We start from the raw sequence: 23,422 nt of genomic DNA on the forward strand, positions 1-23,422 counted from the left end.
TGCCTTGCAAAGACACAACTCACTTGAGATCTCTTCTTCTCCACTCGTTTTGGGTTTTAGTGGAGAGAAGAATCCCTAAGTAGAAACGCAGTCCTAGAAGATGATGCCCTAGCTCATGATAGCCCTACGCATGACCTAGATCTAGGACGCAGTCATGTTGTGAAGAAGATATGCCCTAATCCTCTACGTTGTCAAGGAAGACAGCCCTTGTCTAATACGTTGTCCCAAGGGTGACCCTAACCACAGTTATGGAGATGCCCTAAATACGCAGCCATGGAAATGAAGGCAGGAACCCTAGCCGCAGGACTAAGGGAGAGGAGATGCCCTAAACTTAGTTGCTATGTTGCCTAATGGAGATGCCACCTAAACATTGTCTTAGAAGAGTGTTCTACACATGGAATGCCCTCGTTGTCATGGAAGGAAAAACCCTCATCCTACACGCAGTCATGAAAGGTATACCCTCGCTGTCATGGAAGGAATGCTCTCACACTTAAACGTTGAGATAAAGAAGCCACACCTTCAACTATCCTTAACGTTGTTCTAAATAAGGATGCTCTAACTGTTGTTTTGATTGAAACACAGTCATGAATGATAGATCCAATCACTGTCTTAACGGAAACCTATTGCTGTCACTCTAATGTTGTCATAGAGGAGAAGACATTGGCATTGCTATGTGCTAGGCCGCAGGCCATAGCACTATAGCTAGCCACCTTGGTCTTATGATGAATGTTGTAACATTATAGACAGCATAGTATATGACAGCAGGATGCATAGTGCACACAGTAGCAGCGATGGGTACAGGATGTATGGTGAAGCATGGTGTAGCTCAGTGATGTTGGATATAGTGATGGTGCAACATGGTGTAGCTCAGTGATGCTGGACATAGTGATGGTGCAACATGGTGTAGCTCAGTGATGCTGGATATAGTGATGGTGCAACATGTTGTAGCTCAGTGATGGTGCAACATGGTGTAGCTCAGTGATGTTGGACATAGTGATGGTGCAGCATGGTGTAGCTCAGTGATGTTGAACATAGTGATGGTGCAACATGGTGTAGCTTAGTGATGTTGGACATGGTATGATGGTGCAGCACAGTGATAAGCACGAGATGGTAATGGAGTCACCTTGGAGAATCAGTTGAAGCAGCATGTTTTCAACTGAGTCCAACTACCTCATGTATCATCTTCTTAGAGATGATCTATGCTCTTATTATGACAAGTCAAAATGTTGACTTCTGATGTATATGCTCTCTCTCTCTCTTTCTGCTGAACTATTGAAGAACATATAAGAAGAATTGATTAAGGGTTTCCCCACATTGGGGTTTGTCCCTAGCTGGCGCCACATCTTGTGTCCTCTTGTCTTGGCTTGCCTTTTGCAATTTATGTTTATGTTCTATCTGCATTTTACTATCATGCTAAACGTGATTGCTTATATGGAATTGATATTGAGCTAATATGGAAAATTGAAGTAAATTCGCTATCAACATAGAACATACCTAAAATTAACAGAGATTGATGTAATTCACCTAAGAAGCTATGTTGCACAAAACTTCTAGGAACCTAGTGTTTCAGGCTGTACCCGTACCCGAAACTCGACCGAAACTCAAGCATCATGGAATCATCTATGAGAGTTGACATAGACTTGGTTTTCCTTCTAAATTGTCATCTATGGGCCTTATTCCCTTTTTTCTTGCAAGATAATGAGTTATTCACTTATTTATAAATATATTTATATATGTATATACAAAGAAACGTTTCGGTACTTCATGCAACTTAGCTGAGAAGCCATGAGGGAATTTGGCTGGGCCATGCTGATTCGGCCAGGGGTGAATGGTCCAAGGGCAGATCCTCCCCTGAAAGCCATGAAGGACTTTGGCTGGGTCATGTTGATTTGTCAGACTGTGCCCTTACAAAGGATTTTGAATTATCCCTATGGACACAGTTTCAATAATTGATTTTTATGTAATGTCATGTGTCATAATTTTCTTTGCTCTGCAAGACATTACAAATAAGTAAATACTACAGGCCTCTTAAGGTTATTCACAAAACTTGAAAATAAAGGATTTCAAAGGTCCAAACCAACTTTGAAAACAATTCCACTAACAATACCTAAAATGTGTATTTTATTTTGCTTTACTCTGCAAACATGAACAGGTGATTGAAGTACAATGTGCATTACCCTACTAAAGGCCAACCACAGTGCTAAGACACATCTTAGTGCAGTCAGCAGCCATCAACCAATGAAAACTAGAGACAATACGAAAACAATTTTCTATTTGACAAGATATTATTGATTTTCGGATTATTCTTCATATTTTCAAAACATAGGTAATTGCATACTTTTGAAAACAATATATTTTTAGCGATTCTCATTTGATAAGTAATAAAGAAAGAGACGCAAGGTGAATAAAGGGCTACCTGGAGAGAAACTACACCTGCTGTTGATCTGGAGTGGGCGTATATGGAAATTTAGCTGCAAATTCAGCAATTGCAGGATCCTTTGGATATGGTGGCCTTTTCTGCTTAAGCCGCTGTAGGTATAGCTCTGTCATATCAACAACCATCTTCTGAATGGCAATTTTTCCTTTTTTCTTTCTCTTCTCCCATACACTGGTGTCACTTAACTTGCTCAATGATCGGGGTTTCCTTGTTTCATTAGGTCTACAAACAATATTAACAGTCAGTTTGACATAGATCTACAGCAAAAAGGGAAAAAGAGTGTAAACAACTAGCTCAAAGATGATAAAATGCCAAGTTTCTGCTTGTTAAATATAATAATATATCCACCTTGGCTAATAGAGAATAAGATGAATCTGCAAAATAAAATAATTATATGATTTGCAGGAATGGTATGGCTAAACCGGTCCAGTAGCCTTGAGACCACACCCACTGATTGACCGTGTGAATGTGTTCTCATGAGGTGCATCTGCCTCTAGCCTAAATGCCTCTGCCATTGTGCTTAAAATACTATTTAATGTAGTCAGTGTGGGGGTGGGGTCATCTATGAACCTAAAGGAAGAGAGCTTGAATATGCTTGGGGACTTGGTACTGCCATGAATGACGAGGCAGAAGCTATCACAGAGTCACTACACTGCAAGGCCTCACTATTCTAACAAAGAAGTGGAACGTGAAGGACTCAGCAGCACAGGCTCTGGATGTTGACACCCATTCGGGGCTAAGTTAATCTTATTTCATGTTTTTAGAAGTATTGTCATTGTGTATATTCAGCAATACACCTGGGGTTCTACAACAGGTGCTTCTGGACAAAAATAATTTAATTATATATTGAATGGAACATTCGTAACAAAAGACCTAGGGGTAAGATGCATACCTTCCAATTTGTAAACACTCTATGGTTCAGCTGCAACCATTTTTTAGGACAAAAACCTAACCATTATTGTGAAAAAATACTATTTGAAGAATGACTATTTACATCATAAAAAGTTCCCAATACCAAGTCAAAAACTCCTACAGTGAACATCTTGGGAAACTAGAAATAGCTTTCTTTTAGTTAGAGGTGACTAACATGTAGCCTAAGGGGTTAGCACAACCACTTGCCACCAATGTTGCAGGGCATTTTGCCAGTTCTATGCTAGCAAGTACTCAGATCGAGTCTTCCAGGGTGAGCTGAACCAGTCTATGCCAACAAGCTTGTTGGGGATGCCATCCACAAATGTGGACAAACATCCCTTGGGATTCCTGTTGAAATTTCAGAAATCTGACTTTTAATGCAAATAACTTTCAGCCTTAGATCTGAACCTGAAATATTAATTGCAGCAATACATATTTCACTTCTGTCTTGTCAATTGGGTTTATCTCGAGTGTTTGAGAGGAATGACTAATACGCTCTCCACATAGGTTCAATTCCCAAAAATGACATGTTGAGCTCATAATGAGTATATTTTTGTAATGGCTTCAAGCATTGTTGTTAATTGGCCTTGTACCCTAAAGATTATAGGGTTTCCCTTCAGGGTTTTCCCAGGCTTTGCAACTTAGAAAAATCACTTTTGTCCAATCCAAGTCCCCATGGATCCAAAGAAAACAAATACCAAACAAGTGTACTTCAATACAACAATGTTTCAACCCTTAGGGCATGCTTCTCGAGCTCATAATAGATCTGAAAATAATTCATTAGAGCACATTTAACAGCAGTAGATCTGTCCCTTTAGCTTCTATATACTTGTAAAATTACTTAACAAAATTAGCTGGATGCTCACAATAAATATGCATACCAAACAGCATTTATTATTTCCGACATACCTAGCAGTCCCTTTGACCTATTTAAGGTCACTTGTTGGACATTCATAAAAATACCTTATCTTTATCTTAACATTCATCACGAGAATATGAGCTGAAAATCAGATCTGCAAGTACACAAAGTTTGGACAATAAATCAAACTTATATATATAAAAGAATGTTTTTTAATTAGGTCTACCCTAGCTGGATGTGAGGAGTAGTGTTATCCTCCCTACCAAGGTTCAATTCTTGGAAGTGACATGTTGAGCTCTTAATGAGTATATTTTTGTAATGGCCTTGAGCGTTGTGTTGAAAAAGTTTCGAGTTTCTACAAAATCAAGTTTACCCTAGGTATCATCCTCAGAATAAGGCAAAGTGTTCAATGGGTTTCCTAGAGATGTGTATTTCATAGAAGAAATATCTATAGAAGAATAAAGTTACAAATACATACCAACAACTTATCACAAGTTCATATAAAATACTTCTTCAAGCTTATCACAAGCTAGGACTCTCCAATGCCTCAAAACCCTAGCTAGGGAATCCAACATCAATAGCAAACTCTAGCTAACAATAAGGAGACCTAGAAAGGCTTGCCACCAAGCTATCTAGTCACCCAAATGATCCACAACAAGCTAGCATCAACACCAAAAATTCCATCCTTGATTCTTCATCAAGCTTGTCTCACAGAAAATCGCTTCCACATTAGCACTCTTATCTTCCTTAGAGTTTACAGACCCTAGCCCACTTGCATCACATAAGTATGTCGCTTACAAGACAACTCTAGCACTAGCTTCAAGTTTAAGTGTTCATCCTATGATTTGAGTCCTCATACCCTAGGTCTCCAACTATTGCATCAACATAAACACCAAGACATCCATGTAACCATCAAGAGTTCCAAGCAATGTATTAAACCAAGCTCAATACTCATCAAACTAGGTTGTCCATGATCTTCCTCTAGCCTCCATAGTTCATGTATCATAGAAGAACAAGGTTACAATCTTATTCAAGGTTTAGCCCTCTTCTTAATGTCTTCTCTAGGGTTGGAACCCTAGCACTACCTCTTTTTGTTTCACAATAAGAGCCATGGACTCTACAAGGCAAACCATCAACTCCTAGTGCATTGTATTCTCATCTAGGCTTTTCTTGCATAGCACAAACCCTAGTGTGAATTATTTGGTATTTGTCGTAGCAAACTAGAAATAAATTGTTAAATAGATTTACAATTAGGAAAATAATTTCTAGTTGTTGTGATAGATGAAATTTTCACATGGTTTCGGAGCATGACTGATCAGTCGAGAAGCTCAGAAACAAAGTAGGGAATTTTGCTATTCAAAGGGAGCAGCAAGCCGAAATTCTCAGAGGTTGCACAGTACCTAGATAGGAAGATCGAATTGATGGGCAGGAGTTCGATTTTCAATTGCAGGCTTGCAAAAAAAATCAAAGTTGCCCGGGATAGTGATTCCAGTAGTCAGAGGGAGCAGCAACAGCTCAGATTTTCGCTGAGCAGATTCCTTGGTTGGACGCGAAGGGTTTTGCAACAGTTGCTAGAGCAGAATCAGTGCCAGGTGGAAGAGAAAACAACACACAAAAAGGGAGGAATTTCCAGATTTTCCTAGAGGGTTTCTAGTTCCAATTTTCTAGAGGAGATCCATAATTTTCTAGTTGCAGAAGGTCGTACGAGTTTGCCAGACTAGCCAGTTCAAGTTGTTGGGATTACAGTTCATGTGCCAATTTGCGAAGAAGAATATTCGGAAAGGCTGAGCGAGTAGTTGCAGAAAGCAGTTGAAGGCAAAGCGAGGTAGACAGAGCAGTTTTGCGCATTCCAGAAAGGAGTGTGAGTTTCAGAATAAGCAGTGGAGTAGGAAAACAGGAGGAAATTCCTGTTTATTTTCCAGATTTTGAGTTCCGCGGACATTGCATCTTTGCAAAGATGATTGTATGAGATTGCCAGAGTAGGAAGTGCGAGTTAGTCAAAATGTAGATCTGGACGACAGATCAACTTCCAATTTCCGGAACTAGGTGCCAGAGGAATTGTGAGTTGTCTAGTGCAAGTTGCAAAGCGAAGGGTCCCAACCAAGGACTAGGCTTGAAAGGAGATAGTTGGGCACTACATCCAGGAGGAGTATAAGACTCTAGTGTGCCATATTGGGCAGGGTCCAACGCAGTTGCAACAAGGAGATCAGTCAAATCAGTTCCAATTTGTTGCAACAAGACCATTACCTTTGCTACAAGAGCCCACAATATCATAATAGTCGGTTCAGTGTCGATAGAAGCAATCTGTCCTTAGACAGTTGCAAATCTAGTTGCAATCATTAGCCGGGAGACAGTTGCAGAGCTAGATGCAGTGACATGGGCAGTGTGAATTGCCCAGTTGCAGTATGCAGGTGCAGCTCCATCTAGAAGACCCCCAGTGCAGAGCTTCACAGTGCAGTTTCCAATGCAGGAGGACAGTGTGAGTTGCCCAGAGGGAGCAGAGAGATTTACCATAGGGAAATTGAGACTCGGAGGGAGTGTACTTTCAGAGGGAGCAGCCCTATGGAAGCTAGCACTTAAGGATCTGGGGAGATTAGACTCATTATTGCAAGAGTTGGAGCAGCAGTGCGGAAGCATTGACAAAGCAGTAGCAGCAGCAGTATGAGTAGATCAGATTTTGCTATGTTTGCATCCATACCTCCAGGAGTGAGGTGGGGTGATTTGGTGTTGTAACCCCAAAGAGTTACAGAGTTGGGCAGGGTCCTTAAGGAGTCCACCTCATGGATCATTACTTGGCTACGGGGGCCCACAGTATTCAATAGCAAGATGGGTCAGTGGTATTTGATGCAGTCAGTACTAGAGTGACAGTTGCAGACTAGTAGCAGTCAAACGTTGAGGAGTTCAGAGCCGTGTTGACAGCAGAGCAGGTGGCTCAGCGCAGAGTTGGCACCAGCGGAGATTCTTCAGTGACAGTGTAGAGGCTAGTAGCAGTCAAGACTCGGGAAACAGATGCATCATACTGAACACAGTTGATTCAATAATTAGGATGCTTTTGAGTTGTAGTAGTTGCAGTTGCATCAACGACAGCTGAGAGGGAGTTGCAGTGCAGATGCGGTGTTGGTAGCAGTATGGCAGTGTCAGCAGCAGCACGGATGCATCATTAGAGTTGCGCAATGGTTGGTGGCCAGTATGGCCAGACATCAGCTGCATGACAAGAGATGGTACCGAGACAAGGTGTTGTGATAGGGTGTGCAGCACTAGAAAATAGTCCTCACTAAGAGGAAGTGTTAGTTTTTGTAGCATCGAATGTGTTCTAGCCACGAAATTTGGTGGAGAGGCTAGAAAACATGAGATCTCCATAACCCATAAATTGTTTTTGGAAATTCCACCAAGAGATATCTTAATTAGATTATAAACCTATTTTTTAATGTTTCATAAGTCTAAACTTAGAAAAACTAGTTAATTAATTAGAATTAATTAAGTCAAGGTGAGAATAGTCTAGAAACTCACACAAATTGACTTTTGTTGAAATTTCTAAGTATTACCCATTATAAATTTTATATGCATTCTCTGGTTTATTTCGCCTACTTGTTTAATTACTAACAAGTTATTTAACCATATAAACATTGAAATAAACACAATACAGTCTCAACCATCTACAGATCAACAACTGAAAGAAATAGACAAACACACAAGTGACACCATTATTTTTGGACAATCGTCCCCGGAAAAACCCAACTTGGGAAAACCGATGCAGCAATTCTGAGGGTTATATTATTATGCAATCTTTCTGAGTACAACTAGGTGCCAAACTGGTTCACCCGACAAAGAAAATAATCTGGCAGTAATACCTCTCTATTCGGAAGCAGATATTCTGAAAATCTGCCCCACAAAACCCTCTCCAGCACAATCTGAGACTCTGCGTCAGCCTGAAACCCTCTGTATCAGCCCTCTGAGCCTCTGCGCAGCCCCTCTAGCTCTCAACGTCACTCTTGCAGCGTCTGCATGGATGACGCAGGCCCTTTTGGCCTCTACACAGTCCCTGCTAGCCTCTGCGTGGCTCCCTCTGGCTCTGTGTCTGCCTCTCTACCTCTGCGCTGGTCTTCCTGCACTATCTCTGCCTCTCTGCCTCATACTCACTGCCCCTCATTGCAACTCCTATCACTAATTCGATTTGTCTTAGCAAACCCCGCTCTAGAGAATCGAATGACTGCTCACTCTGGTGTATTCTCCAACTGACCCTCAAGCCTCCTCTTATACTTTTTATGTTGAGTCTTCAACGGCCGAGATTACATCTCTAATCAACGACTATGATTAGATTTGGCTTGATCCATGTCCTTTAGAACCTTCTAACCCAGTTTTATATTAATACCCCTTAATATTTTATTTTTCCTAAGTTTAGACTTAGGAACATCATTAAAAATATTAATTATTTTAATATATCCGTAACCAGGTAGAATCTGCCCAAACCATTTCTGGGTCTTGGAGATCTCATGTGCTTTAGCCTCTCCACCAATTTTCATGGCTAGAGCACATCCGATGCTACCCCAAATCAACACTCCCTCTTAGCGAGGAAAGTGCTCTAGTAATGCTCCACCCTAAGCATCACCCTGATTATATGACACCGGTACCTGTGCTAATGCTAGGCCTCCCCGCCCAACATCCTCTGGACTGTTGCATCCTATATTGCTACCCATGGCTCTGCCACTGCCACTGCTACATCCGTAGGGCAACTCCCTCTGCATCCGTGATGTTGTTGGTCCTTTCTCCCAACATTGCAGTCTGCATCTACACTACAGTTCTCTCTCATCATGTTGCATCGTGCTACTGCTACTGCTACTGCATTGCAACTCAGTTACTGAGAAGTAAGTAACTAATCCACCCAACTACTAACATCCTTGTCAAGCTAGAAACACTCTTGATGATAAAGCTCTCTCTGTCGATATCCTGTGCTCCCTCTGTTGCCTTTGCGCTGTTGCAACAACTTTGTGCCTCTCGCACCGCTGCAAACCTCTTTGTGCCATTCTGCACTACTGCAACCTCCTTTGTGCCTCTCGCACTGCTGCAACCTCCTTTATGCCTCTCGCACTGCTGCAACCTCTCTACGTTGCCTGGGACTATTGCACTCTAGCGCTCTCTGTCGCTTCATCTGCATCCGCTTCTACTGACATCCACCATCTTGCCACTGTCACTTTGGGGCTCCCGTAGCCAAGGATAGTCTAAGAGTTTGGGTACCTCAAGGATCCTGCCCCTCATTGCCTGTAGTCCTCCTGACTACAGCTCGATGTCTCCCCACCTCTTCTCTAGAGGTACATGAGCACTCATGGCACAATCATCATCCTCCTCTACCTCATTTTTTGCCTTCGCAGGCGCTGCCTTGGAGTCAAATGCCTCTCCCTTATTCTTCTTCCTCGGACACTAGTTCGCATAATGCCCTAGTTCCCCACAATTGAAGCACTTTAACTTGGAGAGGTCCTTTTTCTTCCTCTTCTCCTGCTTCCCCGCAGATGCTAGAGCTGCATCCTCTTCCTCCTCTTTCTTGACCCGAGCTCCTTTGCTGCTACTTCCCGTCTTGGTCAGCCGTCTAATCTCTTCTTGGTGAAGAGTTGCCCACAATTCTTCCTAATCTGGAAGATTCGCTCTGCCCGGAATACTCAGGATGAATGTCTCCCACTCCTTAGAGACTGCGTTTAGGGCAGTCCTCACTATCAACACCTGATCCGGCGTGGCCCTTAAGGAAGTCAGTTGTTCCCAAATCTCCTGCAACCTACTGAGGAAGTGATCTCCCTGCTCACCCTTCTGCATTTGGTACGACCGCAGCTGATTCTCTAGGAGCATCTTCCTCTGCACGGAAGTGCCTTGATACAATGTCTTCAAGGTATCCCACATTTCCTTTTTCGTCTCCATTTCGGCAATATGTTGGACCACATGATCCTTGACTCCACCAAGGATTATGAATTTCGTCTTGGCCATTGCATCTTCATACCTTTCATTGTCAGCTGGGTCGACTGGGATAGTTTCATTGTCAGCTGGGTCGACTGAGATAGCCACGGTTCTCAAGGCGAAGGCCTTGACACGATGTCTATCTAGAACGGACATGATCTTGGCCTTCCAAATGACAAAGTTGGATGCCCCGTCTAGCCTATTATGATCCCTCAGTCCATTCATGGCCATCTCTCTGCTCTTCCTTTCGACTCCTCTAAGTCTCTACTTCCCTCCTGGAAGTTCTCTCTTCGACTCCCTCTAAGTCTCAATGTCCATCCTGGAAATCCCCCTGGAACCATCGAATCGCACCTCTATGATCTCCTATGCACCTGCAACACTGATCTGGATTTCTTGGCTAGAAATCCGCCTAGGTAGCGACTCCCTCTACCTTTGTTTTGCCCCGTTAGGCATTGTTCTGTCTCGGCCACAACAACACCCCACTAGCTTCACTCCCCACAATCTGCCTACAACTTCTTGCGCCGCAGCAACTGAAGGACTGAGCCTCTAGGCTCTGTGCAATCCCGGCACTGGCTGAATTGCTCCCTCGGCCAACTACGTCAACCCTCCTGGTCTCTATGTGGCTCTTCGTGAGCCTCTTCTACCTTCCTCAACCTCTGCGTCAACCCTTCTCTGTTGCGTTCTACCTAGGAATAGCTTTTGTCAATCAGGACAGTTGTTTCTACTGCAAATTCTCTGATTCAGCTGGCACCTTCAGCTCTCCTGTGATCTGCAACCCTCTAATACCATGTTGAAATTTCTAAGTATTACCCGTTAGAAATTTTATCTTATTCTCTGGTTTATTTCGCCTACCTGTTTAATTACTAACAAGTTATTTAACCATATAAACACTAAAATAAACAAAATATAGTCTCAACCATTTACAGATCAACAGCTGAAGGAAATAGACAAACACACAAGTGACTCCGTTATTTTTAGACAATCGTCCCCAGAAAAACCCAACTTGGGAAAACCGGTGCAGCAATTCTGAGGGTTATATTATTATGCAGTCTCTCTGAGTACAACTGGGGGCCAAACTGGCTAACCCGACAGAGAAAATAATCTGGCAGTAATACCTCTCTATTCGGAAGCAGATATTCTGAAAGTTTGCCCCACGAAACCCTCTCTAACACAATCTGAGGCTCTCCGTTAGACCTCCTGGCCTTTGCGTCAACCTGAAACCCTCTGCGTCAGCCCTCTGAGGCTCTGCGCAGTGCCTCTGGCTCTCTACGTACTCCTGCAGCCTCTGCGTGGATGATGCAGGCCCTTCTGGCCTCTGCACATTCCCTGCTAGACTCTGTGTGGTGTTAATTTGGGGCAGCATCTAATGTGCTCTAGCCACAAAAATTGGTGGAGAGGCTAAAACACATAAGATCTCCAATACCCAAAAATGGTTTGGGCAGAATCTAACCAGTTTGGGAGATATTAAAATAATTAATATTTTTAATGAAGTCCCTAAGTCTAAACTTAGGGAAAAAAATTATTTATGTGATTAATATAAAACTAAGTTAGAATGGTCCAAAAGTCATGGATCAAGCCAGATCTAATCTTAGTCATTGATTAGGGACTTAATCTCGGTCGTTGAATTGTCAACAAGAAAAGTATAAGAGGAGGCTTGAGGGTCACTTGGAGAACACACCGAGTTGATTAAGAATTCGATTTTCTGGGGTAGGGCTTGCTGAGGAAATCGAAGGAGTGATCAAAGTTGCAGCTGAGGGGCAGTGAATGCAGTAGCAAAGAGGCAGAGATAGTACTGGGAGCATCAGCGCAGAAGCCGGGAGAGGGTTGATGCAAAGCTAGCTAGAGGCCACGCAGAAGCAACCAGAGGCCACGCAGAGGCAGCCAGGAGTTGCGCAGAGCCTGAGGAGGGCTAGCGTGGGAGACGTAGAGGCTCTAGAGTCTGACACAAAGCCCAGAGAGGTTGACGCTGGGCCAAAAAGGCTGACGAAGGACAAACGCTGAGCCAGAGAGGCTGACGCAGACCCTAGAGGTTAACTCTGGGAGATTTCGTGGGGTAGATTGGGGTTGATATGTGTCTCTGACTGAGAGGTACTACTGTCGAGGGCATTCTTTGTTGGGTGAGCCATTTCTGGCACCCAGATTGTATTCTGAAACTGCTTAATAATAAAACCCTCAGATAGTTGCACCGGTTTTCCCGCATTGGGTTTTTCCGGGGACATTAGTCCAAAAATAACGGTGTCACTTGTGTGCTTGTTTTTTCCTTCAGTTGATGATCTGTATGTGTTGCGACTGTACTTGTATTTATTTTCAGTATTTACATGGTAAATAACTTGTTAATGAACAGAACAAGTAGGAAGAAATAAACCAGAAATTACGGAAAGGATCTTTAACAATTAGACTTAAAAATTCTGACATGGTATTAGAGCGTGGTTGCAGATCACAAGATCACTGAGGGCATCAGCCGAGCAGAGCAGCAACAGCAAAAACAGTTGTCCCGAGTGACAGAAGTTGTTCCTAGCGGAAAAGCAGCAAGGAAGGGGTGATGCAGTGCCTGCGTCATCAGTTCGAGCCAGGAAGAGGATCAGCGCAGTGGCAGAGAGGAGCAAACCTGACCTATGCATTGCCCGGTCATCTTTCTCAGTGAAGAAGGATTGATGCCTGTGGCCAGGAGGTGCGAATTTTGCTAGTGTCGAGATTGCGCAGATCCCAGAAGCTCTAACCTTCAGTTTGTTCGGGCATAGGAGGTTGTGGGTAAGTTGCGGAGTGAAGTTGGTGGGGTATTGTGGTCAAAACAATACCTAACAGGGCAAGACCAAGGAGAAGGAAGTTGTTGCTGAGGATTTCTAGCCAAGAAATCTGGATCAGTGGTGCAATTGCACTAACAATCGAAGTAGGGGCATCTTGACATTGCCAGAGGGGTTTCCAAGAGGGAAATTGAGGCTTAGAGGGAGTCACACCGAGAACTTCCAGGAGGGAAGTAGAGAGACCCGAAAGAGTCGAAAGAGGAGCAGTGAATGGGGTAAGAGATCAGGACAGACTAGACGGAGCCTCAAATTTCGTAGTTTGGAAGGCCAGGATCTTGTCCGTTCTAGACAGGAATCGTCTCAAGCACTTTGCCTTGAACACTATAGCGATCCCAGTTGACCCAGCTGAAAACAAAAAGTATGAGGAGGCAATGGCGAGGGCCGAGAGCATCATTCTTGACGTGGTCAAGGACCATGTAGTACCACATATTGCCGAAAAGGACACGGCAAATGCAATGTGGGAGACCCTAACGAAATTGTATTAGTATACTTCCGTGCAGAGGAAGATGCTACTTGAAAAACAGCTACAGTCATACCAGATGCAGAAGGGATAACAGATAGACACCTTCCTCTGTCGATTGAAGGAGATCCGGGATTAGCTGACTTCCATAGGGGCCACGCCGGATGAGGAGATCATGGTGAGGATCGCATTGAACGCAATCTCAGAGGATTGGGAGGTATTTGTCCAGAGCATACTGGGCAGGTCGACCCTTCCAGATTGGGAGGAACTATGGGCGGCTCTTCGTCAAGAAGAGATTAGAAGGCTAACCAAGGTGGGAAGTAGCGGCAAGGGGGTGAGAATCAAGGAGGAAGAGGAGGATGCTACCCTAGCATCTGAGGGAAAGCAGGAGAAACGGAAGAAGAAGGACCTCTCCAAGGTCAAATGCTTCCACTACAGGGAACTAGGTCACTATGCGAGCCAGTGTCCGAGGAAGAAGAGCAAGGGAGAGGCTTTTGAGACCAAGGTTGCACCAGCAAGGGTAGAGAAAGAAGTGGAGACAAATGATGACTGTGCCATGAGTGCTCATGCGCCACTTGAGAGGAAATGGGGAGACATCGAGCTGTAGTCAGACGAACTACAGGCGATGATGAGCAAGATCCTCGAGGTACCCAACCTCTTGGATTATACCTTGCTATGGGAGCCCTGAAGAGGAGTACCAGGACTGGCGGATGTCGATAGAGACGGATGCGTATGGAGCAACAGAGGGAGCTACAATGTAGGAGTCCCAGGGCAACGTGAGGCGGCAGTGCGAGATGCACTGAGTTGTTGCAGCAGCGCAGAGAACTGAGAGGGAGCACTTGTCAGCGACAGAGGGAGCTTTAGCAACGGGAGTGGTTCTAGCCTGACGGAGATGTCAGAGTTGGGAGATCAGTTACTTACTTCTCAGTAACTGAGTTTGCAGTGCAGCAGTTAGCAGTGGCAGTGCTATGGGCAACATGATGAGAGGGGTTGCAATGCAGATGTAGCAGTGGCAGTGGCAGGGCCATGGGTAGCAGCACCGATGCAGAGGGACCTATCATACAGATGCAGCAGTGGCAGTGGCAGGGCCATGGGTAGGAGTACATGATGCAGCAGTGTAGAGGATGTTGGGCAGTAGGCCTAGCATCAGCACAAGGACCAATGCCAGATGATCAGGGTGATGCTCAGTGAGGAGTATTACTAGAGCACAGTCCTCGCTAAGAGGGAGTGTTGATTTGGGGTAGCATCGGATGTGCTCTAGCCACGAAAATTGGTGGAGAGGCTAAAGCACATAAGATCTCCAATACCCAAAAATGGTTTGGACAGAATCTAACCAGTTTGGGAAATATTAAAATAATTAATATTTTTAATGAAGTCCCTAAGTCTAAACTTAGGGAAAATAAAATATTTATGTGAATTAATAGGAAACTGAGTTAGAATGGTCCAAAAGTCATGGATCAAGCTAGATTTAATCTTAGCCATTGATTAGGGACTTAATCTCGGTCGTTGAATTGTCAACAAGAAAAGTATAAGAGGAGGCTTGAGGGTCACTTGGAGAACACACCAAGTTGATCAAGAATTCGATTTTTTGGGGCAGGGCTTGCTGAGAAAATCGAAGCAGGAATCAGAGTTGCAGCTAAGGGGCAGTGAATGCAGTAGCAGAGAGGTAGAGATAATACTGGGAGCATCAGCACAGAAGTCGGGGGAGGTTTGACGAAGAGCCAGCTAGAGGCCACGCAAAAGCAACCAGAGGCCATGTAGAGGCAGCCAGGAGTTGCGCAAAGCCTGAGGAGGGCCAGCGTGGGAGACGCAGAGGCTCCAGAGGCTGATGCAGAGCCCAAAGAGGCTGACACTGGGCCAAAAAGGCTGACGAAGGATAGACGTTGGACCAGAGAGGCTGACGCAGACCCTAGAGTTTGATGCTAGGAGATTTCGTGGGGTAGATTGGGGCTAATATCTGTCTCCGACTGAGAGGTACTATTTCCGAGGGCATTCTCTATTGGGTGAGTCATTTCTGGCACCCAGATTGTATTCTGAAACTGCTTAATAATAAAACCCTCAGATAGCTGCACCGATTTTCCCGCATTGGGGACATTAGTCCAAAAATAACGGTGTCACTTGTGTGCTAGTTTTTTCCTTCAGTTGATGATCTGTATGTGTTGAGACTGTACTTGTACCTATTTTCAGTATTTACATGGTAAATAACTTGTTAATAAACAAAACAAGTAGGAAGAAATAAACCGGAAAGTACAGAAAGGATTTCTAACAGTTAGACTTAGAAATTCCAACATGTGGCTCCCTTTGGCTCTGCGTCTGCCTCTCTGCCTCTACTTTGGTCTTCTGACACTATCTCTGCCTCTCTGCCTCGTACTCACTGCCCCTCGTTGCAACTCTGATGACTGTTTCGATTTCTCTTAGCTAACCCTGCTCTAGAAAATCGAATGACTAATCACTCTAGTGTATTCTCCAATTGACCCTCAAGCCTCCTCTTATACTTTTTCTATTGAGTCTTCAACGGCCGAGATTACATCTCCAAACAACGGCCAAGATTAGATTTGGCTTGATCCATGTCCTTTAGAACCTTCTAACTCAGTTTTATATTAATACCCATTAATATTTTAGTTTTCCTAAGTTTAGACTTAGGAACTCCATTAAAATATTAATTATTTTAATATCTCCTTAACCGTGTAGAATCTGCCTCTATGTCTTGGAGATCTCATGTGCTTTAGCCTTTCCACCAATTTTCATGGCTAGAGCACATCCGATGCTACCCCACATCAACAACTTCAAGATGATCCTAGCCCTTGATTAAGTTTTAATATTGGTCGCTGGAGCTCCAATAGAGGATTATAAAAAGAAGTCGATGGGCACTTGGAGAATACACCAGAGACACTTGAGCAGCAGTTCCTTGTGCAGATCGAGCTAGCAATAGTAGAGTTCGAACCAGAGAGGGACATAGTGATAGTGAGGGATAGGGATAGTGATCCAGAGGAAGATGCCCAGATCCGGAGAGGCAACAGCAAAATTGTGGTCAAAGAAGGTCTATCCAACAAGCCGAAATGCCATGGAAAGGATGTCAGGCCAAGCAAAGTAAGAAGGAAGCAAATTTGTGCATATTCAAGCCACACGTGTGACCTAGGGTTTCTACAGAAGAAGTCGAAATTGTGCAACAGCAAGCCGAAATTATGAGCTAGGGTTGAAATTTGAAGAAGTGTATCAAGTTTGACTAGCGTTGACTTGAAGGAAGAGAAGTTCATCAAGGAGGAGCTTTAACTTGGTCTTGGAGGGGTTTTTGGTCAAGGGTCTAGATCTTGGAATTCGTCAATTGAAGATTCTATAAGAAGAAGAATTTTTGTGGGTTTTCCTCTCGGAGTTGGAGAGGTTTTGCCCCTACCCGATCGCCTATATGTTGTGTCCTTTGTCTTATTGTTCTTTATGGTTTGGTAGTTGTTTAATGAAAAAATACACTAATAATAACAAGTGAAAGAAGAAGCTAATTAAGTGAAGTAAAAATATATCACAAACAGTTAACAAAGCAAGAGAAATCACCCTATGTTGTTGCCCCTAGATTTCTCAACATGGTATCAAAGCTAAGGTGACAAGTCAAAGAAGGGCAACTTAAAGAAGGACACTCAAGGGTTGAAACACTAGGAGATCATTAGGAGCATCAAACATCAAGAAGGACCTCTCATCTCAAAGACATCACAAGTACAAGGATTACATCATCATCTTGAAGAAGGAAGTTTCTCAAAAGGACCTCAAAAACCCTAGTTCGCTAAAAAAAGGAATTTGCACTTGAAGCATTCTTGGGAACCTCGTTCAACCATCACAACAAGAAGGAGACCTCAAAGACCCTATCCCTACTCAAATAAAGAAGAACTACAAATTGAATCATCTTGAAGCCTCTACATGAAAGAAAAACAAGAGAAGGCATTATCATCATCATCAAGGAATTAAGGTGATCTCCCTCTCCTTGAAGGATCACTTTTGAAGGAAGACATCTTCTATCAATATCATCATAAAAATCAAGGAGGAGATTGAAGATATTGTCATCAAGGAGTATCTTTTCAAGTAAGTATCTTTATGTCCACATCTGAATCTATCGAAATGTCTTTTTGCAAGGAAAGCAACAAGTTTGTTGGGGCATCAAACTTTCTTGCATGGAAGAAGAGGATAGATTTGATCCTCATAGAAAATGAAGTAGTGGAACATGTTAAGGGCTCAATCACTAAACCTCCAAAGGAAAAAGCTCAAGCTCTTGCAAATTTCATGAAAAAGGAAGGTCTAAAAGGATTCTCATAGAATCCATCAAAGATCCCCTCATTCCATATGTATGAAAGTTGGAAACCTCAAAATAAATATATGACAAACTTGAAGAATTGTTCTCTGTAAGCACTGCAGGAGAAGTAATCTCATTAAGACAAAAGCTCTACAAGATGAAGATATCAAAAGAAGAAGGAATAGCCTCATACTTTATGAGGGTGTCAGAAATTAGAGAACAACTACAAGAGTTGGGAGAAATAATGTATGGTAAGGAAATGAGCACCATAGTGCTCAATGCACTACCAGAGGAATGGGGCAATTTTACATCAAGCATCTATGGAAAGAAGGAAGCTACCCAATTCAATAAACTTTGGTCACTATGCAAAATTGAAGAAACCAGGCTGAAGGCAAAAAGCGATATAGGATCAAACGAACAAACACAAGCATTTGTTGCCATGGCTAACAGAAAAGGGAAGTTTGGAAAGTTGGTCCCCAGAAAAAGAAGAAGAATACAGCCAAGGTCCAATGTTATGGCTGTCAAGAATATGGGCACTACAAAAGAGATTGTCCCAAACTCAAGAAGGGCAACAACAAAAGAGGAACGGAAGAAGCTCATATCACTAAAGAAGTGGAAGAAGCTGAAAAGAAGAAATCAAAGGAGGAAGTGAAAGATCTCTACTATGATTGAGATAATCTTCTCCACCAAGTTCTTTTCAGTTTTTGTAAAGCTATCATGGTAAGAAACTCTAGAAGCATGATAGGATGCATCATTTTAGGAGATGGCATTATAAGGGCATACGATTGAAGCAAGGGTGTGTGACATCATCATAAGAAGCTTGAAAGAAAGCTAGAGTAGAAGTCTATGGCAATCATTATTTAAAAAAGGTAGCTCTTGGTAACCTCATTGGAAAAATAAGTAGAACTTACAGGTAGAAGAGAGTCATCTAGTATAGAACTCATCATACATCATTAGGAAGGAGTATTTGCAAGATGAGAATAATCAGGATCCTCTGTTGGAATCTTCATTAGAAGATTCATCTCTTAGAAGAAGCAAGTATCTCACTAAGAATTCCACCTTGGATGGGAGTCATGAATGATGGTATGATGACAAGATCAAGATGATTGGAGTACTTGCAATTATGGAAAAAGAAGCTGCCAAAGGAAGTCTAGATGACCAAAAGTAGAAAAGGTATGTATGCATATGTTTGACAAAGTCATGTCATCATGTAGTTGCAAATAGCATGGGTGAATACTCTACCTCATGAGTATGATCAAAGGAAAAGGATTTCTTTCAAGATGCATGAAGGCATGGCTTACAAATTGACTAGATGAAATCAACATAATATGTCCTTCTATGGAATATGAGGTGGTTGACAAAGATGAAGGAACTATGGATAGCAATTCCTAGGAAGCAATATGTGAAGAAAGAAATAAGAGATCATCAAAGATGCAACTATAGGAAGTCAACATCCGACAACTAGAAGAATAGATCATGACATCTCCATGGAAGAGAAGACTGTGATAAGGTCTGTAAAGAAAGGACACCCTTAACATATGAAGTTTTGGAGATGTGTCTATGAATGTACAGGATGTTGCAGGCAAGCAAGATGTCATGATGAAGGGCCATCATAAAAGGTAATTTTGATTTGATGTTCATATTTTATTTTTGACCAACATCTGGATGGGTTGATACAAGGTTATCAAAAGAGAGTTGTAGATGTTATCTACAACTAGCACTCGTGATTGGATCGAAGATCCTGAAGGAAACATGACGTGGAAGAGGTAGCTTGTTGAAATTTGGTACCGGAGGACAGGTAGTTCCCTAAGGCTTTGATCTTTGGCCTAGGGAAAAGTGTCCAAAAGAATTTAATTTTTCTCCTAAAGTAACTTTATAATTTTTATAAAGTTAAATCTAATTTGAAAGTGACTTTAAGTGATAAAGTTACTAAGTCTAATTTTAAAGTGACTTTATAAAGTCAATGAAAAATTAGAAAGGAAAAGTGACTTTGGAAATAAATGACTAAGTGGGTCTTTATTAAAGTGGGGTGAATTAAAAAATAGAAAGTGAGATTTAAATGAGCATTTAATCTCAGCCATTGATCTAAATCTATTTCAGCCATTGGATTTAGGGATCACCCAAAAGTCATTTAGGGTTGGGTTAAGGGAGGAAAAGGAGAAAAAGATCATTCATTCTTTCATGAGCAGATTGGGAGAAGGAGAGCAAGAGAGCAAGGGAGATTTCTGGACAAGGAGGAGAAAGAGGCAGCAATTTGGCACACACACCAGGGCAGCATTTCAGCAAATCTGAACAGCATAAAGAACAAGCAGAAAAAGGCAGATTTAGTGAGCAAAACAGTGAAAAAATTGATTTTCAGCACGAATATCGAGGAGGCGATTTTCTGCACGAATTTCGAGGTCTGTCCGTACAAGTCCGTACGGCCGTCCGTACAGTCCGTACATCCGTACGTCCGTACAGTCCGTACATCCGTACGGTCCGTACAGTCCGTACAGCCATTTTCAGACTGTCTGTTAGCTGAAAAAACAGATAAGTTTGCTTGCTGGAAAATTTCTGTTTTTGCTGATTTTTTTGCTGAAAAATATTTTCTCTGTAAAAGGCATTTTCCAGAAATAAAGAAGAGCTCTCAAACTGGTTTTCCCCAAGAGTTGTAGGGGGTTTTTCCAGGGTCAAGTTGACCAAAAATCACTGAGTTTAAATGTGTTTTTATGGCTGTTTTAATTGCTGATTTTTTTATTTCTGCAATTTCCAGCACTCTGAAAAATTTCCAGAATTTGTGTTTTCAGCAATATTTATTTTTTTCAGTCTGTTGAATGTATGGCTATGGGAATGGGCATTTAACTACATGGGAGAAATAAGGTGAAACTAAAAACCGGGGTGGGAAACAGAAAATTTTACATGGTATCAGAGCTTGAGTGCTGAAGGGCAGTTTGGGACAGCAAAAGAGAAAAAATACAGCTGCTGATTTTTCACTCAGAAAATTCCAGCAAGCTGATTTTTCATAAACAGCAGGTTTATCTTTACCACAGCAGTGCTATTTTTCAGTTTTAGGACAGCAAGATGTCATTGGGATTGAGGGTGGAGGATAGGTTGGATGGGCATACAAATTACAGCGTTTGGAAGGAGAGAATGCAGAGTATCTTTGAGGAGGCAGAAGTCTGGGATATCATGGTGCATACAGCACAGCACCCTGTTGTTGTGCCTACTGATGCTACTCAGTTGGCAGCTTATAATAGAAAGAACAACAAGGGTAAGAGGCTGATTCTAGACGGAATCAAAGACCATTGCATTCCTCATGTGAGAGGAAAGAGCAATGCCCATGAGATGTGGACAGCATTGTCCAATCTCTACCAGAGTACCAATGAGAACCGGAAGATGGTCCTGAAGGAGAAGCTGAAGAACATTAAGATGGGGAATGATAGTGCAGCTGGATATCTCACAAAGATTACCAATGTGAGAGATGAGTTGGCAGCGATTGGAGAGGCCATTCCATCCACTGAGTTGGTGCGTATTGCAGTGAATGGCCTCCCCCGTTCATGGTTGAACTTTGCTGATGGGGTTTGTGCACGTGAGACCCTTCCCACATGGGAGAGGTTTTGGGATGATTGTATTCAGACAGAGATCAGGAAAGGACAGCTTGGGGCAGCCAAGCCAGTTGAGCAGGATGAGGACGTAGCACTGGTGGCAGGAGGCAAGAAAGGCAAAGGGAAGAAGCAGGCTTCCACAAGCGGTGGTGGAGGCAAAGGCAAAGGTAAAGGTAAACAGGGTAACTCACAAAAGGACTATTCCAAAGTGAAGTGTTGGAATTGTCAGAAGATGGGACACTATGCAGTTGTGTGTCCGGAGAAGAAGAAGAAGAAGGGGAAGACCCAGGATGTGGCAGCGTCAGCTGAGATTGAGGACTTTGCAGGTCGTTTTGACCGGGAGTTTGCGTTCACTACATGTGAGTCCTCTAGTGCAGGATCACCTGCCACACAGGTTCAGAGGGAGCATGCTTTTCCCTCGATTAGCGGAGCATCTACAGGTATCTGGTATGTGGACAGTGGGGCTTCACGTCACATGACAGGAGTCCGGGAGTACTTCTCAGAGCTTTCAGAGAGTGGCACTGATATTGAGGTAGTACTCGGTGATGACAGAGTTGTTAGAGCAGTCGGGGTGGGGATAGTGACATTTCAGAGGGAGTCCAAACCTCCCTTGAAGGTGTCAGAGGTTCTTTATGTGCCAGGGATGAGGAAGAACCTCATATCCGTCTCAGCGTTGGAGGACAGAGGATATGAGGTACTGTTCAGGGAAGGACAGGTGTTGATGTATCCCAGGGGCTCTCCAGCTGATTCAGCTAGAGTGATAGGTGTACGCCATGCAAAGGTGTACAAGTTTGCATTCCAGCCCCCTTTGGCATTGAGCTGTAGTACCGACAGCAGAGCTAGCAGTTCTGAGCTATGTGAGATTTGGCACCGCAGGATGGGGCACATGTCTCATGGAGCCTTGAGGACATTGCGGGAGATCACTACAGGTGTGCCAGATTTCAGTACTGATCACCATGATACTTGCAGAGGTTGTGCGATGGGCAAGTTTGCCAAATCCCCTTTTCCCAACAGTGACAGCAGAGCGACGGGGATACTTGATTTGATTCATTCCGATGTGAGCGGTCGGATGTCTCATGTTTCCTTGAGTGGATATGAGTACTATGTCTTATTCATTGATGATCACTCCAGGAGGACCTGGATTTATTTCTTGAAGACCAAGAGTGAGGTCTTCAAGCGGTTTCAGGAGTTCAGAGCTCTTGTGGAGACTCAGACAGGTCGAAAGATCAAGTCCCTGAGGTCGGACAATGGAGGAGAGTACACCCTTGGAGAGTTTGTTGACTATTGTGCAGAGGCAGGCATTAGGAGGGAGTTCACTGTTCCTTACAACCCCCAGCAGAACGGGGTTGCGGAGAGGAAGAACAGATCCATCATAGGGGCTGCCAAAGCCATGTTACATGATCAGGGGTTGCCATTGTTCTTGTGGGCAGAGGCCTGCAACACAGCTGTTTACTTGCAGAACAGGAGTCCGCATCGTGCCTTGGGGCACATGACTCCGGAGGAGGCTTTCTTTGGGAAGAAGCCTGATCTTGGTCATCTTCATATCCTTGGATGCATTACATACTCCTATATACCCAAGGAGGAGAGGACCAAACTAGAGCCCACCGCAGAGAAGGGTATCTTTGTGGGCTACAGTTAGACCTCAAAGGCCTTTCGGATTTACATTCCTGCACAGAGGAAAGTTGTTGTCAGACGGGATGTGAAGTTCGAGGAGGACAGGGCCTTTAGGAGGTCACGGGAGTTAGAGTATCTGGATCAGCCAGACCCTCAGCAGCAGTTGAGTCAGTCGCAGGGATCCAGTGGGCAGGGATCAGGAGGATCCGGAGGTACATCTATGAGGATGTCAGGTCCATCAGTGAGCAGTGGCTCGCCGAGCCAGAGGGGTGGTGCTCCGGGCAGCATACAGAGCAGTTCACTAGGGAGTCCACTGATGGACAGTTCACACGGTACCTCAGCTTCTACAGGTTCAGGTGCAGGCAGGAGGACAGCAGACAGACAGTCAGGAGTTCAGGCTACTGATGGGGATGAGGAGGAGGAGTTTCATTCTCCTATGGGAGAAGCATGCTCAGGGAAGAGGAAGCCCAAGTGGCTTCAGGACACCTTGAGAGATGCCACATCTGTTGCTGAGCCGAAGAGGCCGGTCA

At 43.5% G+C, this 23,422-nt stretch overlaps 1 protein-coding gene across 1 annotated transcript in view; it reads right to left on the reverse strand.

Annotated features, from left to right (window-relative positions):
- The window catches only part of LOC149200278 (DEAD/DEAH box helicase), a 418,917-nt gene that overhangs the window by 335,624 nt on the left and 59,871 nt on the right, over nucleotides 1–23,422 (reverse strand). Inside the window, exon 2 of the mRNA XM_089402651.1 lies at nucleotides 2,434–2,659. Coding sequence (XP_089258777.1) covers nucleotides 2,434–2,659 — 226 coding nt within the window. The remainder of the gene's footprint in view (nucleotides 1–2,433; nucleotides 2,660–23,422) is intronic.

This window comes from Pinus tabuliformis, chromosome 2_1 (assembly GCF_031772625.1).
Source record: "Pinus tabuliformis cultivar Carrire ecotype Pingquan chromosome 2_1, CPIR1, whole genome shotgun sequence".
NCBI lineage: Eukaryota > Viridiplantae > Streptophyta > Pinopsida > Pinales > Pinaceae > Pinus > Pinus tabuliformis.